General features: G+C 38.3%; 1 protein-coding gene across 1 annotated transcript in view; it reads left to right on the top strand.

Annotated features, from left to right (window-relative positions):
- Nucleotides 1–21,033, top strand: part of THEMIS (thymocyte selection associated) — a 176,624-nt gene that overhangs the window by 143,419 nt on the left and 12,172 nt on the right. The window contains exon 5 of the mRNA XM_077902634.1: nucleotides 18,155–18,308. Within this exon, the coding sequence (XP_077758760.1) occupies nucleotides 18,155–18,308 (154 nt within the window). The remainder of the gene's footprint in view (nucleotides 1–18,154; nucleotides 18,309–21,033) is intronic.

The following is a 21,033-nucleotide window of genomic DNA, read 5'->3' as shown; positions in this document are numbered from 1 at the left end:
AAATGAGTGGGAAATATCAGGGAGGGAGACAGAACATGAAAGACTCCTAACTCTGGGAAACAAACTAGGGGTGGTGGAAGGGGAGGTGGGCGGGGGGTGGAGGTGACGGGGTGACAGGCATGGAGGGGGGCACTTGATGGGATGAGCACTGGGGGTTATGCTATATGTTGGCAAGTTGAACACCAATAAAAAATAAATTTATAAAAATAAAAAAAGAGTTTAAATTGAAAACTCTAATTTTATTTTTATTTTTTTGAAAAGTCTAATTTTATATGAAAAACCAAGGACTTTTCACTTTTGAAATAGAACTCTTTGTTTTCAACTAGCACAAATAATACTTGCAGCTTCCCCCTGTTGGATTGTTTACTTAAATAATTTTGTCCCCAATTCCCCATCCATAGAAAATTTCCCTTTTCTATGCATAATCGTATCCACATATGCTACATTACTTGGCAACTGGATTCCAGACCTATTCTCTGTGAATGGCTGTGAATTTAGTTCCAGATAATGAGGGGTTTTTTTTTAAATCAAAAGTTATAGTCAATTCTAATTCTTGCTATGCGTATGAAATATGCAAAGTAGTTTAGATTCTCTAGGTCTGCAGCAGACTGCGTTGTGTGGAGTAGGGTTGAGAGGAGAGAATGAGAGAATGAGGATTTAGGGCAGGGTACAACTCACCCACAGTTTTGCTCACTAGCTCGCGCCTGTCTCTGTTAGGTACAAGCGTAGCTGAGGGAAAGCGATTTCTCCTTTCCTCTTCTGAGTTCCTAGTTGAGGCTCACTCATATCCTAAAAGACAAATTAACAAGAGAAAGACAGAAGTTTACTGACACGTAGACCTCATGTATACAAGGGAGACACCCAGGGGAACTGACTAACACAAAGAGGCAGCTTTACACTTAGTCCTAAATACCATCCTAATGGCCAAAGGGGTTGGGGGAAGCAGGCTTATTCAGGAAGAATGATTTCTAAAAACAATTTTTTGGGAAAACGGATGAGCCTTTAGAAAAGTAGATGGGAGGTGTGGCAATATGTGACAAAGTTTGTCTGGGTGTGATGTCACCTTCTAGACTGTTCTATGCGAAGAGTCTGTTTTCTGATTGATGGAGGGTCTGTCTCTAGGTAGATAAAGGGGGTGCAGGGACAGTCTTTCCTTGCAGTTTGCTTTTTTTTTTCAATGCCTACAGCTCAAAGTAATCAGTATCCCAAAGCGGCCTCTTTGGGGGTGGCATATCCTGGACTCCTACAGTTGTCATGCTCGGGGAAGGCATCTTCTGTTGCCCACCAGTAGGAAAAAGCCAAGGTGACTGATGAAGGACAAGAGTCCCACCTCAGACGTGCCTCCCTGGGTCACCCCCATGCTCTCCCCTCCTGGGAAGTCTCCCCAAAGCCAGACCCTTTGCCTTATGCAGGCCCCCCGCGAGAATGTCCCTACCTGCTCCCTATGGAAGGTGCAGATGGCATCTAGGGTTGTGTATTGAAAAAGTAGTCCACTAATATTGATCTGTGTCAGGGATGTGAATTTCTTAGAAACACAAATTAAAAATACATACGTCGAAAATGCATCAAGTGTCTCTCTAGCAAGACAGGGAGTAGATGAATTCTCAATTGCTTATAATTCCTGAATGCAAATGTCACTGATCATTGAGATAAGCCTTTTATTCTGGAATTAGTTTGTGATATATTTGTGCACATGTAGTTAGAGAGTAAAACTCTCCAACCTAACACATTAGTCAAAATGTCTCAAGGACATATGTGTGTATATATATTTTTAAAAAAAAAAAAAAAGGTAAAAAATTGAATGTATTTACATAGCTCCTTGCCAGGAAAATGAAAATGTTTTAAGTAAATACTCCAGGAGCTGAGATTAGATGAGAATGCTTGAGATATGGGTGGCATTTGAATACTTCTTACTTGGCTCTGCTTTAAGAAATACAATACTCTGAAGCACTCGCTAGTGCATTTACCAGCCTCTTGGGGTGCTGAACATCAAGGAAGAAGTGCCAGCTGAGATCCTGGGAAGCTCAGCTTAAGCCGGGAGTTTATGTAAATAGCCTTTGTCCTGAAGATATATGTATGACTTAAAAAATAAATAAATAAAAAACCTCTGCCCATGGAAGTCTCTTTTCAAATAAGAGACATTTAATCCTGGAGCCACGGAGTCCTGGCAGATTTCCCGAATTCAAACCGAGTCCATAGATATAATCTCACTGCTTTGTCAGCAACGAAATAGCTAGATTCTGGAAGCAGCTCCAAAGATCCGGGGAAGACCTGCCATCTGGTGGGAAAATGAAATCACTGCTAAAATCCGGTTCCATGCTCCCTGTTGCTTTGTCGCCAATTTGTTTACAGCCTACACTTTAGAGCAAAATGAAATGATATTTTAACTCAAACACCACCTGAGTCATGATTGCATCAAAAGCTATGTGATTATCCCTGCTATCGTGCTTCTTGTTCTGTCTTACCTTTTCTCTGGCAGGTGAAAAAAAAAAAAAAAGAAGAAGAAGAAGAAGAAAATGACAAATGACAGATATTTTGCTTTCATTCTATCTGGTCACTCAGTTTTCCCTACTCATCACTTCCTAGTTTTCAGAAACGGGCATAAACTCTGTAATTACAAGAAGGGCAACGTCACACACAGCTCTGATGACTTTGGGAGGTCAGGGATTTAGAGAAATGAATAAAATGGCAAGGGAAAAAAAGAATCTGGACACAGGTCTGAAAAGAGTGAGCCTTCAGCCTGGACTCTAGCCCGGTTTGCATTTGAGGATATTGTCAGCTGCTTCAGGCCTTGAGTCTCATTTCTCAGCTCTGACGCTTTCAGTTTCTCTGTCAGCTGAGTTTTCATTTGGAGACAATACTGGCAGATGCGCACGTGCTTAGGTAGAGATGTCAACGCAGTTGAGGTGCTTATATGATCCTGAGGCTAGATTTCAGTGTTATAAAGATATCAATAAATGCTCAGCTCCTACATACCCCTTATTATCAATTTACTGTCCACCAGATTTCTCTCTTTTCAAAGTAACGTGGGAGTGAGTTGAGGCATTTTCTGTAGGATTTTAAATGTGATGTATATATGCATTCTTGTGTGTGTGTGTGAACGATATTCATATTCAGTATTTTCTAAGTATGAATTCAAAATCTCTCTGCTCAATCTACAAGTTATAGAGAATAAAACTAATTTCCTCTCAATGCAATACCTTAGACGTGCATTACTACTAAACCATCAAGAGATACATCTAAATTCTCAGTTCTTTATCAAGTGAAAATTTCACATAAGGAAGGACAAGACACCTGGACTCAAACCTTCTTCTTTTCTCTCTTTATTCCCTATAGTTAACCAAAAGCAAGTGCCATGTTGAATGGTGAGTTTGGCCACATGGGAGGATCTGGTCTGTGTTGTTTTCCATCAAATGCTTCCAGGCCTTTCAGCCTTGCTGTTAGCTTGCATCCCCACTCCTGACCCCCCTCCTCAACTCCCTGCAACATTGTCCAGACTGCCTGGAGAGGTAGGGTTCAAGTCTCTGGGATCCAGCTATGTATGTCATCCCAGCCAAGTAAGTGCTAACCACCAACTCCAATTTTAGGCAGATGAGATGATTTAAGAAACTCTAGCCTATTCTCTGAAATACACTATACTTTTTGTGTGTTCTCAGATGTACATAAGTCTATTATTGTCTTGATCTCAAGTCAGACCGAGCTATTTTTTTTAACTCTTTATTCTCAAAAATTTCAAGTACATACAAAGGTAGAGAGAATAGCGTAACGAACCTCCAGACACGCATCACCCAGCCTCATCGACTATCAACTCAAGACTTAATTTTGTTCTGCCTAGATCCCTCACTATTCAGCCCGACTGGATATTTTGGGGAGAAAACAAGAGCAGACATCATTTCATTTAATTTTATCAGCAAATACTTCATTGAATCTCTCTGCAAGGTAGAGATTCTTAAAACAATATAGTCATCATCCTTAAAAACAAAATTCCTTAAGGATATCAAATATCATGTTAGGATTTGGGTTTGCCTGCTTGTCTCATAAACGTCTTCTTACAGTTTGAGTCAGGATCTAAGGTGCACACATTGCATCTGAATGATATATTTTAAGTGTCTTTTAATGTATAAGGTTCTTCCAAAGAAAATAATAATGTAAAAGGTTCTTCCTGTTTTGTTTTGTTTTTTTCAAATTTGTTGGAGAAACTGACTTACTTCCATAGAATTAAGAATTCTATAGAATTTCCCAAAACATAAATCATGTTGGTTTGTGATTGCCAATGAGGAGGACTGGAAATGGTTTCTTTTTGTTAGTTATTTGGAGCAACTTGTGCAGAAACTGGACTGTTGTGATTTTTGTATATCAGTTTCTTTCCTGGTCTATCACATGCCATATATTCTAGAAAATATATATTCTTTATGTCATATATTCTAGAATTGTTTTGCCTGTGAATTGCTTCCTATCGAGATGTCCTTTGGACTTGTTTTTCTGTGAATTGATAGTTAAATCTTGAAGCTTCAAAGATTCAGATCTGAACTTCTGGGAAAACTACTCCATCATGAGTACTATGTATTTTCTATCAGGAGACACATAGCATATGGTTGTTTTTTGTTATTGTTTGTTTGTTTTTATAAAGTTAGCAGCTACCGGGGCAGCCCCAGGGGGCTCAGCGGTTTAGCGCTGCCTTCAGCCCAGGGCCTTCCAGAGAGTGAATATTTCTGAGAATGGGACCTGAATAGGCACCCTTCATTGGATAGCATTGCACTGTGCTGTAGATTCAATGAGCCTGGTCTAGTTGTTTGAAAATTGTATTTTTTACTTTAAGCAAAATCTAATCTGACAAAATGGACGAATATTTTTTTAATTAAAAAAAATCAATGAAAGATTATACTACTAAAGACACCATTAAGGGAGAGAAAAGGCAAGCTACAGAGTGGGGAAGCTTATTTGCGAAACAGAGAAAGGATACTAAAAAGGACTTGTATTCAGATATGTAAAGAACTTTACCAATAAATGACAAAAATACAGACAGCACAATAGAGAAAATGGGCAAAATCCTTGAATAGTTACTTCACAAAATAGATGTTTCACAAAGATCAATAAAACACTAAAATACTATTTAATTTTGTCATCTGGGAAATATAAATGGAAACCACAATGAGATAATACTACAGAATCATAGAATGATTAAGTAAAAAGACGGACAGTACGAAATCATAACAAGATTGTGGAGAAACTGGAAGTTTGTGTACTCCTTCTGAGAATATATTCCAGAAAACCATTTTGTGCAATCTAATGTGCATCCATACCCATTATGACCCAACAATTAAATGCCTACAGAAGCATACGCACATGTGGGGGGAAAAGGGAGATATATGTGTGCACAAAAATACATGTATAGAAATATTCATAGCAGCATTTTTTATAATAGTTAAAAAAATAGAAGCAACTCAAATGTTCTTCAGTAGTAGAGCAGATAAATAAATTTTAGTATATTCATACAATAGGATGCTCTGAAGTAAGGGATAAAAAGAAAGAAGCCAGACACAAAGGAAGACATAACCTATGATTTAAAGTATTTAAAACTTCCAAACAAGAGAGAAAACTAGTCTATGATTTTAGGAGTCAGGATACTGGTTAGCTTTGGGAAGAAGGGTTGGAAATGTGATGGGTTAGGCAGGGTAGAGCTGCTGGGGGCCTATTAATATTCTACTTCTCAATCAGGGTAGTAGTTTCATAGATGCATTCAATGTATATCATGTCATTGAGCTGTCCTTATAATTTGTGCCTTTTTCTAAAACTATTACATACTTCAGAAGATAAATTTATCAAAATATTGTATTTATAATATGAGCAAAAGACAATAGAGATTAAAAAGAAAAGTAGAACTGACAGTTTTCACATTTCTCATGCTTCTCTATCAGCCACATTAGGAGGGGAAAAATGAGAAGATGAACTAATCATACCCATCAAAATGTCAGCCAAAAATTTGAAATTTTCAAGACAATTGAAATGAAGATTTAAGTGACAGTGAATTTCACCATAGTTTATACTGTGTTATGTGATGTTAGCAACTGAGAAAATGAAGCCTTCATGATTAACAATGTATTTTGAAAACTAAGCAAAAAAGAATGTGAAGACAATCGTCTACAGTTTTTCAGTGCTATTTATTCTTATGCTATAAGCAACAGTACATCATTACCTTTAGACCTCACTAAAGGGACATCTGGGGGGCTCAGTGGTTGAGCGTCTGCCTTCAGCCCAGGGTGTGATCCTGGATACCCAGGATCAAGTCCCACATCGGGCTCCCTGCATGGAGCCTGCTTCTCCCTCTGCCTCTGTCTCTGCCTCTCTCTGTGTCTCTCATGAGAAAATAAATAAAATCTTTTAAAAAAATAAACCTCCTTAAAATTAATGTTCAACATTTTTGAGGGTTTTTTTTGTAACAGAGATAAAGAAAAAGAAACCCTACATATTATTAGGTATACCAGTCTTCCCTAAAAATGGCTAAAATAATATAAAGAAGCAATATGGTGAAAAACAAAAACCATTTCTTTTCCTGAAAATACTCTTGGAAGGTGGTTAGGAAAAAAATGCTGAAGAATTCAGTAAGCTAACACATGTAACAGGCATAAAGTAGTACCTGGCACTTGCTAAGCACAAAATAAATCTTAGCTGTTATCATTATTTGTATGGACAAATGACTCAGTAAGGGAGATTTTCTGCAAAGTTGCACTAGAGCTTGCTTTTTTCCCAACATACGTGCCTATTGTATTTGTTAGACTGCGCTCGATAATAAAATCCATGAAGTATTTTTTATTAATGCATGGGAGAAACCACTCTTCTATCCCTTACCGACCTCTTTAGCACAAGCATTGCCTCATGGAGGAACTGAGTAAGTACAACTACTCATGGGGCAACTGCATTGTCTAGACTTTTCTAAGTGATTCTAAAGGAATATTAAAGATAGGACTCCACCTGTGAAATAGATTCCCACTGTCACTGTAGGCAGGTTAGGCAGCCAAGAACCCCTAGCCAGAAGTTTACAAAGTTCTGAATGGTGTTTTAAATATGAGATTAATTCATAGAAACACAAGTATAAAATATAGTAGGATCTTCATGATACCTTGCGACATGAGGAATGACTGGGGTACTCTTTTGTATCATTTAAAGATTTTCTGATTGTCTTAGGACAAGTCATTTTTCTCCAAGTTAAAGATGTGCTAATATTAAGATTCATTTTACAAAAAAATTAAAGTTCAGTGTTACTAAGATGTCATTGATTGAGAGTTGAGAGTTCAAATTTGTCAATCTACGCCCTAAGTGCCCATCAGTAGTCGGCCACCAGAGGAATGCCCACGTGCGTCCTTGAGCTGGTCCTTCGATCAAAAAGGACCAAAAATAGCTATAACAAAAGAATCATCCTATATAGAATATTTTGAAAATGGATTGTTTAAAAATATTTCTGATGTTATATGCTTCCATTGCTGGAAACAATGCAACTTCTCATCTTGCAAACTTTAAAAACTTACAAACAAAATTTCTAACCATTTATAAAAGCTTCCACAGAATATCAGTGTGTTTAAATCCAATAGGGAGGGGTGCCCGGGTGGCTCAGTCCATTAAGCAGCTGACTCTTGACTTCAGCTCGGATCATGATCTTGGGGTCCCGTGATAGAGGCCCTCATTGGGCTTTGCACTCAGCTGGGGAGTCGGCTTGTAGATTCTCTCCTCCCTCTACCCACCTCTCCTGCATGAGCATTTTCACTCCCTCTCTCTCTCAAATAAACTAATTAATTAATGAAAAAAATCCAATATTGAAATATTAACTATCACTTTGACATCAGGGAAGATAGGAATTTACTAGCCAATTTCAACAATATCTTTGCAAAATTAGTAGGCATCATTGAAAATATGTATCATGACTTGGAGCAACTGACAATGTACTTTTTCATTTGGATCCATGTAGCTTTGTGAAGTATATCATTTTTAGCAGTGAGAGCCACTAAAACTTAGTGTATCATCCGGCTGAATTATGAAACAACTGAATTGCTGTATCACATTAATCAAGATTTAAAAAGTAATGAAAATGATTCAACCATTTTTCTCAATATTATTAACAAATAATTTTGCTTAAAATATTTTTACCTCAACTTTAATCAACTTCATCATTTTAAAATGTCTACTTTTTTAATGCACAGGATATATTATTAGTAGAGTAAATGTACATAGTTACATATGTGGTAGTAGAGCACATACATAGTTTTATAAAACTATCTCATGTGAGATATTTCTGTTTAATGTTTCAAGTTTTCATCAAGAACATGCAATCAGAATGGCTCGGAGGTCACCAATGTAGAGGTTGGCAGGAAAGAGAAAAGATGGCAAAACGGATGAGTGAATAAGGATCCAAGAAATAAAAAGGAAGATGAGAGAACAATGTTACTGGATATTGAGAGGAAAATCATTTTTTTCAGATGATGAGATGGTTATCAGAGTTACATTCAGCAGAATGCTTAGGAACTGTGAGGTCTGAGAAAAAGCCATGGGATTTATGACTGATGGCTAAAAAGTTATTGGTGGAAATATTTTCAGTCAAGTGGTAAGAACAGAAACCAGATTGCATTCTGTAAATACCCATATAATAAGTGAGTGGGAGGGAAAGAAAAAGAGCAATAAGAATAGATCACTCTTACTAAAGCTTGGCAGAAAATGAATGAGGCAATGGAGAGCAGGGTCAGAGAATACAGTGCAAGTGGGTAGAATAATGGATGAAGTCAAAAGGGGGAGGCACTGGCTTTAGAAAGAGGACAGGACCCTTCCTAAGAAGGATGAGAGCTCGAGTGCATTTCTAAGACAAAACAGGGAAAGCTGTGGGAATTGATTTCAGATGTCCACAATCTCCATCAATGACATGATTACATGACCTCCTAAGATTGAGGAATGCCAGGCTGTGACTGCGAGCTTGCTAAAAAGAGGAAAAAATTTGAAATATCATCTCTGGATCCCCCACAAGGAACCGAAACAGAGATCTTCAGATAACTGAGCAAACTTGAGGACCTAGATATCACCAGGGAACATAAATTTTTTAGAGACAAATGGGAAAATTATCAGCCTTTAAAAAAAATAATCAGCAATAAGCACCGTTGGAGGACTGGCAACGAGAATAGAATGGGAAGTGAGGATCTTACGACCACAGTGAGAAAAAGATATTTGGAGCAACTTGTGTAGTTTTTTTTTTTTAACTTTTTATTCTCAAAAATTTCAAGTACATACAAAGGTAGAGAGATCCTTTGGGTAGGGAGACAAAGTGAGGCAAGGAAGCTGGGAGACAGAAATGGATTGCAAATTGAGAGGGATGACTGGTATTAAGAAAGTAGGAGCACAGAGGAGCATGCTAAAATCCACAATCTTGATGACGGAGCAATTCTGAGGGACCATGAGATCCAAGTTCTGATTGTTTTTACAAGAGGCTTAAAAAAAAAAAAAAAAGAGGAGGAAAACAGTTCTGCAGAGATGTAAACGTTAAGGCCTTCTGATGTCATGTCGGGAGAGGAATGACCAAGGGGAGGACGTGAGCCGAAGAGCGCATTATGAGCAAAGTGGGATCCTGGAGATGACTATAGGGTCATGTCAGGATACTGTAGAAATTTAGAGAAGGTGTGGAATGGTAGACCCAGATGGTGCTTTACAAAGGGCACGGGGCACAGGGTGTAAGAACAGCCTTCATGGAAAGGGTTTGCAGGAATTGTTGCCAGGCTTGAGTTGAGGTGAAGAGGTGGGAAGCAGCCTTCAAGGACTGCACCCTGTGTTAGAGGCTGGTTCACAATAGCATGAGATTTTTACATTTTAGCAACACCTCAGTGGCAAACATGCCATTTAACATTTTATATAATGGGAATACTTAAAGAAACAGTGAGATGAATCATATTCATCAAAATCACTTCTAGCTCAAATAATAATATGGCAGTGTTTTATATCAGGTTGCCAGGATGGATACCTTTTCAAAGACTTATACAGAAGGCTGTGCTTTAATACCCACAAGGTTAAAATGATTTCAAATGTAATTTTTAAGAAATGAATTTAGAGTAGTTTTCCTCGATACAGAACTATTATATGGTACACTGCAGTTCCCATCTGCCATCTGCAGCAAGCGTTGCTCTGCTGGACACTTTTCAAATGCTATTCATATGTCTACTGATTAAAAACTAATTTCACGAAAAACTAAACAAAAAAATAAGTCACGTGCTTTATTCTACTGTAATTTCTGTTTCTACAATTCAAACTAAGATTAATTTTCCTGTACTTTGGTCACAGACTGCCCACACGGAGTCGAAGAGTTATGATTTTCCAATTAAAGCAGGAGCTATGGAAGTCATAACAATAGTCATATGAATTAATAATCTTAAAATTGGCAGGAAGGCAAAATAAAGAGAAAGAAGAAAATTTATTTCTCTACAGAATTATTCCAGCAGCCATGCATCAACATTATAAGTGAGCTGACCTTGGTGTTGTGTAGGGGATGCCCTTGCCGGAGCAGCTCTAAAACAGCAAACCCTTGTGCGTGCTTGTCCGTTATCTGGAGTGACACCGCTAACATCTTTGAGGGCTGGAGGGCAGCCGGACTTCTCATTTATCTCCTTACGATTAACAAATGTACAGATTAGCTGTCGCTTCTGGCCTCATTTTACAATAAAGATATATTGGCTAAGCCTTGCTTCAAGTGTCCATTTCATTTTGGGCTAAATTTATGGAAGATTCGAATAGCAAGAAGCAGATTGGATTGAGCTTGACAAAAGGGTGTGAAGAGGTTCTTCACCCTGAGTACTCTGAAGGAAAATTCTTAAACTTGTTTAAATCAAAGTGTGTGATTGTATTGAGTTCTGCTGCTCTCGTGAGCTAGGATTTGATTTTTCCCAAGAGGGTGGTCAAATCAACATCAAATCAGGATGGTAGCACTTGCAGATGTCAAATTGTCAAGTTCCCTGTTTTCAGCAGCGAAGAAGTAGGAAGAAGCCACTGAAATACATGCATACTTATGATGTCTTTCTTTAATACATAATATGTTCTGGAAAGATGTCTTTGAAAATGAAAGCTTAACGTCATCTTAATAGTAAATGATTTCTTTACCAGAGAACAAGGAACAATCTTTGATATATGATGCATGATAAGATCTCTAATAGTTCCAGCAGGGATTTGTCTTCTTGGATCTGGTCCCAGTAAGTTCAGCATTGGAGGGCTGAGATAGAAAGCTGTCTTTTTTTTTTTTTTTTTTTTTTTTTTATCAGAACAACTAGAGAAGCAGAGTAGGCATATTCCTTTTCCATGGGCCTATTGCCTGGTCTCTGTCCAAGGGAAAGGGCAGGAAAGATAGAAAACCCCCAACTCTGAGATGTCCTGAACTTCTGGTGTACTTGCAGCAGGCGAGAGAAGGATCTGCCCCCGTGTTAGCCATAATTGGGCCAAGACTGTCTAAGTGTCAAGCCATATGCAAGCACCTGGTTTTGCTCCTCAGGTCCCAGTTAGCTGACCGCTCAGAGCCCACCCAGAATGGTCCCGTATGAAGAAGGTGTGCATGGTTGAGGGAGGGAGAGTGCTTGCTGCAGAGGGTAAGGGGCGCCAGCAAAGAGTCTCACCTGGGAAGGCCATGTTCTGGAACCCTGGGGCGAGCGGAAGAGAAGGCAGTGGGCTTCTGATGGGGCCTGCCAACCATGGCTCTGGGCAAAACCCCTGCAAACCACACACGAAGACCGCAAGGGACAGGCAAGGGGTCAAAGATGGTTTGTTGGGATTGGATAGAACAAGCTCAAAGGGCCTCTCGTGCAGTTGGTATAAAGAACGTATTCTGTGTAGAAAGGCAGGTTATTAGTACAGATGAATGATTACGTGAAACCTCAGATTATTGTCTGAAAGAGAGGACTGTTTCTATGGATGATCAACTTCAAATTATTTTTCAGTTTATATTCTCGCTTATTTAAATATTCTTCTCAGTAAAACCAAACATTTGCCTCCATTTAATTGAGACTTTATAATGCACAATAAGAAATGTATTAGTTTTTTCAAAACCACTTAATAACCTTCTAAATTATTTATGGTGATTCAACCATATAACAAACAAAAAGAGAAAACACACACACATTAAAAGACAGATGGCATAGAGGATTACATGTTCTCTTGGAACGATAATTTGAATATGCAAACCTGTGTTTCTTATGATTGGATTTGGAACCTCATTTCTTTATTTTAATGTATAGCTTCTGAATTGCTATTACTACTGTTCCTGTTTTAAGCGTAATTTAATGCTGAGGAGGAAAGTTACTTAATAGGAAATTTCTTCCCAAATATCACTTGAAATGTCTTCCCACGTATCCCTTGGATTCACTTTTCTGAAGTGAAAAAGTACAGGCAGTGGAAAGAAGCAGTTGTTTATAAAAGCTGAGAAGAGGATGCTTTTTTTAGTCTGTTAGGAGAGTGATTGATTTTTTTCTTTCTTTTTTATATTTTTTTTACCAAGTAAAAAAGTAAAGGACGTTATCTGGGATACTTCATGTTGTTTAAAATGTGAGTGATGTTTAGTCCCTGGGCCAAGACAGGTCCTATGTGACTTTCTAAAGAAAAGCGAGCCTCGCCCTTGGGAGAAGGAACACAAATAAATGTAATCACAAACCAGGAATCTCAGTGGATTGTTTGGAAAAGGATTATTTTTCCCCCCAACCACATGGCCTTAGGTATGAGATGAAAGACGGATTTGAAGAAAGAAAAATACTTTTTTTGGGTAATATTTATTTGTTCTTTTCTTTGTTCATAAGAAAAATTTTCAGCGTCTTGTAATTGGATCATGGCTTTCAGCGGGAACTAAAAGCAATACGCACACTACAAGCTAAGAATAACATGAAAAATGATTTAATAATCATTTTATATTAGCAGACAGGATTATAATGACTCATTTTCAATGACAAGTGAAGTGGAAATTATACAAAATAAACAGGGTTTATTTTTGAACTGCAACTGTAGAGTGGTCAGAAAGGCCTGATGCATGCCAGTTCAAATTTATCCGTGTGCTTCTCTATTCTTTACACGCATTTTATTTTTCTCATTTTCCTCTGGGTCTGATCTCCAGGTTGAAAGCTTGATATCATTGAAGCAGTACCTGACAGAGTTTTATTTCTTCCATTAATATCAGGTCACAATCTCGTGCCTGGGGAATATGGGGCCATTGTGTATACACACTAAGTTCTCAATTTCCCTAGCATAACCATTCTTGGATTTATAATTTTCATAGATAGGAACCAATCTAACTTGAGCCACAGAAATATATGGGATACCATATAACTAAAGTGTTTGTAGTGATTGCAACAGTTAATTTATTTAAAAGCATAAAATTTGCAATGCAATGTGTGTTTTTTTATGGATAAAACAAGTTAAAATAGGTGTTCCTTTCAAATATATACTAAGTATTATGTCAAAAGTGACTGGATACCACTTCTAACATATGAAAATGTAACTATGTAGTAGTCATTGATAAGCTAGCCAAAGAAAAAGTCTTAAAAATTAAGTCTGTATTTACTCCTTCATTTCTCCATTAATTTAGTAAGTAGTTATTTAATACAAACTATATTTAAAACACTGAGATAAGGATGGAGAACAATGAATAGGACACGCATAGTCCTTATCCTCAGTAGGTTTTTATTTTAAACAGAGAGACAGGGATCCCTGGGTGGCGCAGCGGTTTAGCGCCTGCCTTTGGCCCAGGGCGCGATCCTGGAGACCCGGGATCGAATCCCATATCGGGCTCCTGGTGCATGGAGCCTGCTTCTCCCTCTGCCTATGTCTCCGCCTCTCTCTCTCTCTCTCTCTCTATGTGACTATCATAAATAAATAAAAATTAAAAAAAAATAAAAAAATAAAATAAAATAAACAGAGAGACATTAAACACTAAAACCAGGTATTATTTAATTATATTGTAAAAACTGCATCCCAATAAAACTTCAAGGTCATCAAAGACTAGAGAATAAGAGTGCTGGCAAAACTGTTACGTGGCGAGGGAAAACTTGCAGGAAACTGAGACTTAGTAAAATTAAGGAAGAAGAGTTTGTGAAGAATGTTCTAGTCAAACAGAAAACCTAAGCCTTGAGATAGGAAGAAAGAGTGGTGGAACTGTAGAGCTAAAGGACATAAAAATGGGAGTCTAGAGCGCTGATCATGGCACACAAGCCTATAGTCATCACATTTAATAAATCTCCCCTCACTTCTGAAGATGTAAACACATAAACAGTAAATTAAGCCACGTGACTGTTGGAATTATCCAGGATAGTATGAAGAAAACTGTGTCAATGACAAAACTTTGAGAATGTCCTAAAAGTCAATGTTTAGGTAAATAAGGTTGAACCCAACAAAGGGGGCTGAGCAAGAAATGAGTAGTCAGAGTGGTAGTAGGGATGCTGGGCCAAGGAAAAGGAGTGGCTAGATACATCACATGCTGCTGAGGGGTAAAGCAGGGTAAATAAAGTCTGACATGCTACTGGCCAGATTGAAGTTTTCAAATCAGGATGGATGTTGTGTAGAGAACAAAGGGAAATGAGCCTAGAAAGCTGGTGGGTACAGAGAAAGCAAGGGGTCAGTGGAGCTCAGATTCCGGTGAGGTCCAAAAACTGTCCTGGTGGCAAAAGCAGTGTTGGAGATGGGAGCTTGGCTGGGCTACAGATAATAAAGGATAGGAGATGAGGTGAGAGAGAAAGACACTTGGTGATTTTGGAGGTGGAAAAGGTTGTCATGACAGGTTTCAGGTGTGATTCTTGGAGTGAAAGTCTAAGGTAGAGAAATGAAAAGTTCATTTATAATGAGATCCAGTCAAGGTGCTGAAAAGAATGTCTGTGAAGATGTGAACACCAACCAGGGCAACATGGCTGGCAGGGCAAATAATAACCCAGTCTTTTTGTGAAAGATGGATTGTGACTAGAGATTAATAGATGGATGATTCCAACAAGAGAGGAGATGGAGCATAGCTAGCGGGCAAGGATATCAAAGCCGCAGGGATTAGCAAGGAGGTAAAGATGCAACAGACAGTACTATGGGCCAGAATAGCACCAACCTGAGGGTATCTAGGGTGTGGGAGACTAAGCAGCCATTTCTGTTTGCAGGAGAAGTGCTGTCCTCAATAGAGAATGGGATTTTAGTCAAGGTAGGGAGGTAGAGACAATGTTCTAAGAGGAAGCTGAATATGTAGTGAAAAATGCACACTATGGAGCAGAGTTCTAAGCAAGGTGGAGGACTCTGAGAGCCAAGGAAGAGAGAGAGGAAGAGGAAGGGATTGATGCTTAATGGATGGCAGTTGAGCACTGAAGCATGGAGTACTGTGGGGAAGGTCAATACCTGTCAATGGTTTGGAGAGCCAGGGTGCTGGAGGGAGGGACTGATGATAAGTAAACAAGATTGAGAGACTATGGCAGGATCAGTAGCTTAAGAAACATCTACCTTCCTGATCCCTAGTCCTAATGTGAAGGACTAGGGAACAGGAGCCTGGCTATAAAAAGTAAAGTGAAGGAGAGGTTGGAAAACTTGGCATGGCTTGACTAGATAGAGGAGAGCCCAGTGTGAGGAGTGCCTCTAGCAAAATGTGGTTCTTAGTGAAACCCTAATGTGTTTATAAAATGCCCAATCTTCCAGGGGTTTGCCAAGATGCACCGGGGATGTTACTTGACCCATTATGATCAAACCATCAGCCTAGATCTGCTCAGCCTTTCACGTTATAGATTTCAGGTTTAAGAGCTTTGTTCAAATTCTGTGTTTCTTCTTTGAAATCTGGGATATATTATCCTACACATAATTTTCATGACCTTATATTTCCCCTCAATGTTTTAATATTATCAATTGAATTTGATATGAAAAAGCAAGAAGCTACATTTCTTCTGTAATCCAGTTTATTGCTCAGTCCTGAAAAACTATGATTTAGTAGTCATCTAATAATTTGAAATAATAATACATTTTCCAAAGGCATCTAATATCAAAATCAGGGAAGTACTTAAATGCTGGTTGAATCTGCTTTTTTTTTTCAAAGATATGTGTTAAGACAAACTATGTGTCAGGCCTGATAATAAATTTAAAAATTCATACTGAGTGATGGACTTACATTTTTGTGGGCTGTGGATGAGTCACATGTAAACAGGAGTCGTGGTTTGTTTTGTTTAATATTAACATTCTAACTCTGATCTTTTCAGTTGCCCTCTGTAGTATCTATCACCTGGATCCCATCTTTTGATATTAAAGAAGGAATTTGAGAATTATCTACAAATGACTTACCACACTCTATATTAATTCTACACTTAAACAATTTAAGAAATTATGTTTGGAAAGGGAGGTAGGCGGTGGTTGGGGTGACTGGGTGATGGACTTGGCGGGATGAGCACTGTGTGTTATGCTATATGTTGGCAAATTGAACTCCAATAAAAAAAATTACAAAAAAAAAAGAAATTACATTTGAACAATTTGAAATCTGAGACTATGTTATATTTAGATTTGCATTCTCACACATACCCAGTATCTGGGATTCTATAGATAAATGGCTGTTGGAGGTATCATTTATCTAGTCACACAATGCTGCATACTTGCCAGAAAAACTTAATGCATATAGCTAAAAACACATTTACTTAGTTCATGAAGGCTGTGGGGTTCAGCTGACTTGACTTAGTTTCAACTGATGTACTCTGGGTTCACCCAGATGTCTGGGTTTCTATTGACTCTTGGTTATCTCAGCCCTGATGACTAGGGTAACCTGACTTTACTCTCTGTCATTCTCAACCTCCAGGAGGCTGGTCTAGGCATGTCTACGTGGTGTAGTGAAAGGACAGAAATGACCAAAGTCAATTGTACAATTATCTTTCAAGTCTCTGTGTCGCATATGCCAATATCCTGTTGATCCCAAAGAAGTCACATGGATGAGTCAAAAGTCAGAGTAGGAGGGCATGGCAAGATTACATGGGAAGGACATAGATACAGAGAGAGGTGAAGAATGGGAGCCATCAGGTCAACTATTGCACCACATTGAATGGATAAATGAACAAATGGATTGTAGAGTGGCGTGAAGAGCACTGGGCTAAGAGTCAGGAGATAAATCCCTGAGGCTCGGCACCATTCATTGGGTTTATTTGGGCCAATTATTTAATTATCATAGACCACAATTTCCTTACTGGCCCTTTATAAGCTTTAAAAGCCTTTGATTCAAGCTTTCAGTGAAGCTTTTAATAAATTTAATGCTATACACAGTCTGTAGGAGGAACTTAAGGAAAACTGTTAATCATCCTATCCTTTAGTGAACCAAAATGGTTGACTGGGTAACTTTGACTCTATGAACCTTTGAATTTTATGCATCCATATTAAACTAAAAACAACAACAACGACAACAACAACAACAACAACAACAACAACAAAACCTACTCTGAATTTGGATAGAAGCAAAGTGTTGAAAGTTCCACTTTTTATTTAGGTCTTTAGTTTTTGCTCCTATCTGATGATTCTTTTGAAGCATACAATGTTAGTCTAACATCAAATACTGTGACATCTCTTATATGGGAGACGTGTTTTAGGGTCCATTGATGTTGTGCCTTAATAATTCATTGTTAGGATGAATTATTATTATTAATAATAATTGACTAGAAGAGCTTTGTCAAGTTTGCATAATGCTGATAAAAATGTAGGTTAATTTCAAGTAGATGTTATGATTTGTTTCATATAAAAGCTACAAAGAATGCAGAAATGAAACCTGCTCTTCATTATATGATATGTAATTATGTGATATATAATGAAATGCTGGGTCATTCAACTGTAATAATAAATCTGAGTGAAAATGTTTTAAATGAAAAATATGTTTCACAAGAATAAAATGATATGCACAAACGGAATTTGAAGCAGATTTTCTGAGACTGAGATGACTTATTCTAGTCACTTGGGTGAATTTCTCAAAAATCCCACCCCTAGATTACCAAAATGTATTGATGAAAATGTAATCATTAACTCCCCTTGACATAGAGAATATTCGGATTCAGATACACAAACATAACTTGCCATATGATAAATGTTTATCCTTGTCCTATCTCTGGGAAGCATTTGTTTTCGACTGATAATTTACTCGTGAAATCATTCACTCTGGCCTGTATCATTTCAGAGTCTCCATGTAGACATATCCAAGAAACTGCACTCAAATCAAGCTGGCCTGGATTCAAAAGCACCAGGTGGTTGTCAAAGTGATTTGGCCAATCTGGAGAAAGAGAGAAGCAAGAGTGGGGCAACTCAACTAGCAGCCACCAATGTACCCAGAGGTTGGTGAAGCCACATAATACTGGTTTTAACTGCCTATGTGCCACAGGCCTAATTTACAGATTCTTACTTCCGCTTTGCTTGGAACATAAGGCTCTGTCAAAGTGATTGCCTCAGCTGCAAATCTCATTGGAATGTAGTTCCGGGGGCTCCTGGATGGCTCAGTCAGTTAAGCAGCTGACTCTTGATTTTGGATCAGGTCATGATCTTGGGGTGCTAGGATCGAGCCCTCTGTGGGGCTCCACACTCAGTGGGGAGTCTGCTTCAGGATTCTTTCTCCTTCTCTACCACCTCCCTGCTCTGCTACTCTCTCTCTCTCTCTCTCTCTCTCCTTCTCTCGAATAAATAAAAATAAATAAAAATAAATAAAAATAAATCTAAAAAAAAAAGAAATGTAACTACAGTGAAATGATAAACACAATAATGATAGGTCCATTCACTTTTCCTTCTTATTAGAGTTTTCTCTTCATTTATGGTTTTCATGGCCAGGAAGTATTTACTATTGCTTGTATTATCAAGAGAATAATATTTTTTAAATTTTTGCTAGAATTAACAAGAAGGATTAATGTCTTGAGAAGAGGTTACAGTAACTGAGATGTCTTTAATTTAAAGATGTGTCAGATAAGTAACCTAATGTACCTTTGAATTATGAGAGTTTTGTTTCTAGAGATGATCTGATAATTTTTCATCTCTACTAAAAGCAAAACAAGAACAAATGGGCTTGTGGAGAGGTTGATAGACTAACTTCCATATTGTAGAAATCTGGGATGAGTTAGCAAGGGAAATGAGAATTTTCTTTCTTGGCAATATTTTAGACACACCAAAGCAGCACAATTTCTATTACACTTTATCTTTGAAACTTCACATTTCATTTGTAGGAAAATGGAAACTGTAATTATTCTTAAGCATATGGTTTGTTCCTTTCCCCTCCTTATTTGGTTTTGTAGCTAGCACTCTTTTTTTTTTCCTCCAAGGGCATGTAAAAGTCAAAATACTAGATATAAAGCCTCTGAAGTGTTTCTGCTCAAACTCTGTCTGTACAATCTGGGTTCTTTCATGTAGTTAGCTTACTGGCTTTTGACACTCCTATAAAAATATCCCATAGAGCTTTTCTTATTGCCTTTTCATTGACTCTTGCTGAGTGATAAAAATGAAATTCTGCAAAGGGCTTTGAAAACCATGCATATTGCAATTCCTGCAAATTTCAAATACTAATCAAGCGTGACTATAAAGAAACAACTACTGCACTAAATATTGCTACAGTGAGTTGAATTTCAAGCCATTATTAATTCATGGAAAACTTTTTGTTCCTCCTTAAGATTATGGGATCCGAAAAAGTACCAGATAACAAAATTCCTGAGATCAAAGTTTTTGTTTCGATCATAGGAAAAACAACAACAACAACCTTATCTGATCTACTCCTGCATGTGCATCTTCCTGGGATGGTAGGGGACATCCCCAGCTCTGTACCCTGAATGAATAGTGCAGAGTATGTTACCGACCAGGGCAGCACCTGCTTGGATGTGTTGCCTGTAAGTGAAAGCTTAAGAAAAAGGAGACTTGGAATTACAGTAGTGTGTTTTTTTTTTTTTAAGATTTTATTTATTTATTTATTTATTTATTTATTTATTTATTTATTATTTGAAAGAACAAGAGAGAAAAAAAGAACACAAGCAGGGCATGCAGCCAAAGGAGATGGAGAAGCAGGCTCCCTGCCGAGCGGGGAAGCCGGGCTCCAGGCCGGGGCTGGATCCCAGGACTCTGGGATCGTGACCTGAGCCAAAGGCGGATGCTTAAGTGACTGAGCCACTCAGGCGCCCCTAGAAGTAGTTGCCTTAAGCAAGTGAGACTCCTAAATTTATTAAAGAAGAGTAAAATTCAGGTGAATTTCAACATGCATTTTTTGAGAAATTGTTTAGTATGCTCATCTGGGAAATACCTTCATTAGCTTCCCATTTGTAATTACAATCAATCACAGAATCTGTCTTCCCTATGAATTAGAGTGTGTAACAATTCCATATGTAAAAATGCAAAAGTTAGGTGTCACAAGAATATAATTCTTCAGACTTCATTTTTATCTTGTGTAATAGATGCCTCTTTATTTGAAAAAAAAAAAAAAAAACTCGTTGGATCTCTAGTTAACATTTACCATGTAGCGTAGCTAGCTCACCTCTGAATAGCCCAAGCCCCCATGGAGCTCAGGAGGGGCAACTTTCTGAACTTTCCTGTCTGTGAGTGCTTAGACATAAGTCAGTCATTTCCTACATTCTCTTTGGGTAAGAATGATAGTTTTAGAGTCTGTGTAGTAAGTCACAGACGAAAACAAAAACAAAAAAATTATTAAGACAGGGGTGCTCGGGATCCCTGGGTGGCGCAGCGGTTTGGCGCCGGCCTTTGGCCCAGGGCGCGGTCCTGGAGACCCGGGATCGAATCCCACATCAGGCTTCCCATGCATGGAGCCTGCTTCTCCCTCTGCCTGTGTCTCTGCCCCCCCCCCCGTGACTATCATAAATAAATAAAAATTAAAAAAAAAAAAAAAGACAGGGGTGCTCCACTGCATCTTTTTTATCCAGTCTGAGACTCCTAACTCTGGGAAATGAACAAGGGATGGTGGAAGGGGAGGTGGGCGGGGGGTGGGGTGACTGGGTGACGGGCACTGAGGGGGGCACTTGGTGGGATGATATGTTATATGTTGGCAAATTGAACTCCAATAAAAAAAAAAGACTG

This window comes from Canis aureus, chromosome 1 (assembly GCF_053574225.1).
Source record: "Canis aureus isolate CA01 chromosome 1, VMU_Caureus_v.1.0, whole genome shotgun sequence".
Classification (NCBI taxonomy): domain Eukaryota; kingdom Metazoa; phylum Chordata; class Mammalia; order Carnivora; family Canidae; genus Canis; species Canis aureus.
Note: the sequence above shows the minus strand (reverse complement) of the source record. Positions and strands in the feature narration are given on the sequence as shown.